Source organism: Microtus ochrogaster, chromosome 16, assembly GCF_000317375.1.
Source record: "Microtus ochrogaster isolate Prairie Vole_2 chromosome 16, MicOch1.0, whole genome shotgun sequence".
In the NCBI taxonomy this organism is placed as follows: Eukaryota; Metazoa; Chordata; class Mammalia; order Rodentia; family Cricetidae; genus Microtus; species Microtus ochrogaster.
The window spans coordinates 44,148,864-44,151,774 of NC_022018.1; the positions used below are offsets into that span (position 1 = coordinate 44,148,864).

General features: G+C 39.0%; 1 protein-coding gene across 1 annotated transcript in view; it reads right to left on the reverse strand.

Annotated features, from left to right (window-relative positions):
• Positions 1 to 2,911, reverse strand: part of Ofcc1 (orofacial cleft 1 candidate 1) — a gene marked incomplete at its 5' end in the record, with an annotated part of 272,407 nt that overhangs the window by 68,464 nt on the left and 201,032 nt on the right. Inside the window, one exon of the mRNA XM_026782925.1 lies at positions 1,491 to 1,650. Within this exon, the coding sequence (XP_026638726.1) occupies positions 1,491 to 1,650 (160 nt within the window). The remainder of the gene's footprint in view (positions 1 to 1,490; positions 1,651 to 2,911) is intronic.

Sequence of the window (2,911 nt, forward strand, 5' to 3'; positions counted from 1 at the left end):
ATAAAAAAAATTCATTTTATGGGGGGAGGGCAAGGAAGGTTGCAGGTTCAGAGGGCAGATACAAAGGTACGAGAAATGAATGACATTGAGATGCATGAAGTAAAATAGCAAAGAATAGATAAAAAGAAAGTTTAATTTAAAAAAAAGGCTTGGAGAAAGACTCATCATATCCCTTAAACAGGAGTGTACATGATCTTGAACACGCATAAAAGGTTTATAAAAGTATTTATATTTTTATGAATTAATCATCTTGTTTAAAAAATGTGTGCTTATTGGGAAGGGGTGAGAGGGATAAAAATGCAGGAGATGTGATTCAAAAAGTAGGTGAGAAGCAGCCAATGGGAAGAAAGGCAGGATGACATTTACACGTTAGAAAAGTCATCGTAACCAGAGCAGAGAAGGGATTCACAGTGTGAAAATGGGGCAACAGCAGGGTGAAATTACAAATAGACATCGCAGTTCTCCAGGTCCTACAGCTCTGTCACAGTGGGCACTACGGTCCTGTGTCTCTGTTGCAAAGGAAAATAGATTAAAGAAGAAAATCTCAGCAAGTTCAATAGGATTTGATCAGATAAAAGTCAACAAGGTAAAAGCAGATTTGGGAAAACTCTGGTCCTTTGCAGTTCAGGATAGATGAAAATATTACATATAAACACCACAGGAGTATAATTCCTTTGGGATCCTGACACAGGTGGAGAGCACTTTAAATTAAACATGTCTGAAATTGGAGTCGGGTTGAACCACAGGAGTTAATTTATCTTTGGGCTGTCCATCTGAAAAGATCAAAATAAACTACGGGGCCATATATCTGGGGACTCAAATTGGAGGTGTAGCCTAATGTGTGTATTTGAGAGCCTTAATAGGGCAGGCAACACTTTAAAAGGAGTTCATCAAGGGACTGTGTAGATCTATTAAGAAGTAGGAAAAACAGGTAGACAAACTCTGACAACATGGAGATAGATGAGGCCAATGAAACAAATGTCCAGTGCTGCTAACAAATTAAAAAAAATACTGTCTGTAGAGACAAGAAGAGACTCTAGGGATCCACTCTCAAAGGCATCAAAGACTACAGGAGGATGCATCATTTCCTTCCTCTTGCCTTCTCAAAGCTCTACTGAAGCCAGTCCCTCATGATCCAATGCCCTATCCCCATCTTCCTTTGTGCACCTCACAGCTGTTATACAGATTTTACACACACACACACACACACACACACACACACACACACACACACATCTACCTGTAGTGTGTCTGTATGTGTGTGCAGTGTGTGTGTATGTGTGTGTATGTAAAAAGAATAACTTCTAAACTAAGAACCACCTCACTTTGACAAACAGAAAAGAATATAAAATCAAATACACAAAATCCAGAATGTGGTGTCAAACAAGATAGTGAGCCACTTCCAGACCAGCAGGAGGAAAGGCAGAGCTTTCTGATGTGGAGACAGAGGGGTTCTTTAGCATAATCAGGTCCACTTCACACCAACTCACCTTCCTTCTCTCTCCATTGAGCCCTCTCCACTGCTCAGACTTTTTCACGATGTGGCTCAGCTCCTGATTGGAAATTTCCAAATCATACGGTATAAAGAACTTGGCTTCCTCACTGTGGATTCTCTGAAACGCATCTAATATCCAAGAGTCGTTGTGTAACCTAAAAAAAAAAAAAGAGGATTTCTTGTCTGGGTTCACATTTTTAAATATTTTTCCTTCCAAAGAATTGAACAAATAGTGGTTCTCTTACCATCACCTATTTATTCAGCCCATTTGTTGCATTGTTCAGAAATTATTTGATGATTACATTTCCAGGAATTATTTTGAAATAAATTCTTCAGCTACACATTCTAACTCAAAACAATACAATCTTGGTATTTTTGTTATTACTTCCTATAAACCTACTGACTAACGCATGATGCAGAAAATTAAAAAAAAATAGCCATTTATTGTGATTGAACACCCAAATTAGGGAAATATTAGGAATTTCCCTAAAGAAAATTGAATTTGGATTCACTCTTCTTCCATCATATTTTAGAATACTGCTTCCACTCCATTCCACCCCCACCCTCCTCATGTCCGATAAATTCCTTGACACTGGTAGGTAACATCTACAGTTTGGGACATTATTTGGGACATTAACTAAGTCGCTGTTTTAGAATATCTTCCATTAAATATCCCCAATAACAGAGAAAAGTAAATGTGTACATTAGCCTTAATCTACTTGCATTTATTTTATGTTTTATTTTTCAGAACTCAGAGTAAAATTGAAGCTCTGAATGAATAGCCTGTCTGTTCTTTGCCTTTGTGTAGTTTGGGCTCTGCTCACATACCCAGAACTGGTTTCAACAGAGGTCTGTTAGTAACCCCTAGGCTATACCAGGCTCCCTCCTGGATCAGTGTCAATATACTAGCCCAGGAGAAGTTTGGAAAATAACTGTAGTCTATATTGGACATTCAAGCTATTTGGCCAGCTGTCCTCTGCATTTGGACCACTTGTAGATTTCTGAGGTGGTCTCCATCTGCTACAAAAATGAGCTTCTGACTGTAAGGTGCATAATGGATGCATCTACACCCTGGTGCTTAAGGCTCAGGGAACATTATGGAAGAAGGGGACATAAAGATTGGAAGAGCCAGAGAATGAAGGTGTCTGCTACAAGATAGTATCTTCTATATATGTCAGGAAAGCTAAACCCATGATATCGCATCAATATGGCTGCCTAACTAAGACCAGCACAATGACAACAGCAGTTGAGATACCAGTGTGGGTAGGGGATGTCTCATAAAGCTCTTCTCCTAAATGAAGAGTTACAGGTCATTAAGGGATGATGGTGATGATGATGATGATGATGATGATGATGATGATGATGATGATGATGATGATGATGGAGAGAGAGAGAGAGAGATTCAGCTGATTCCAA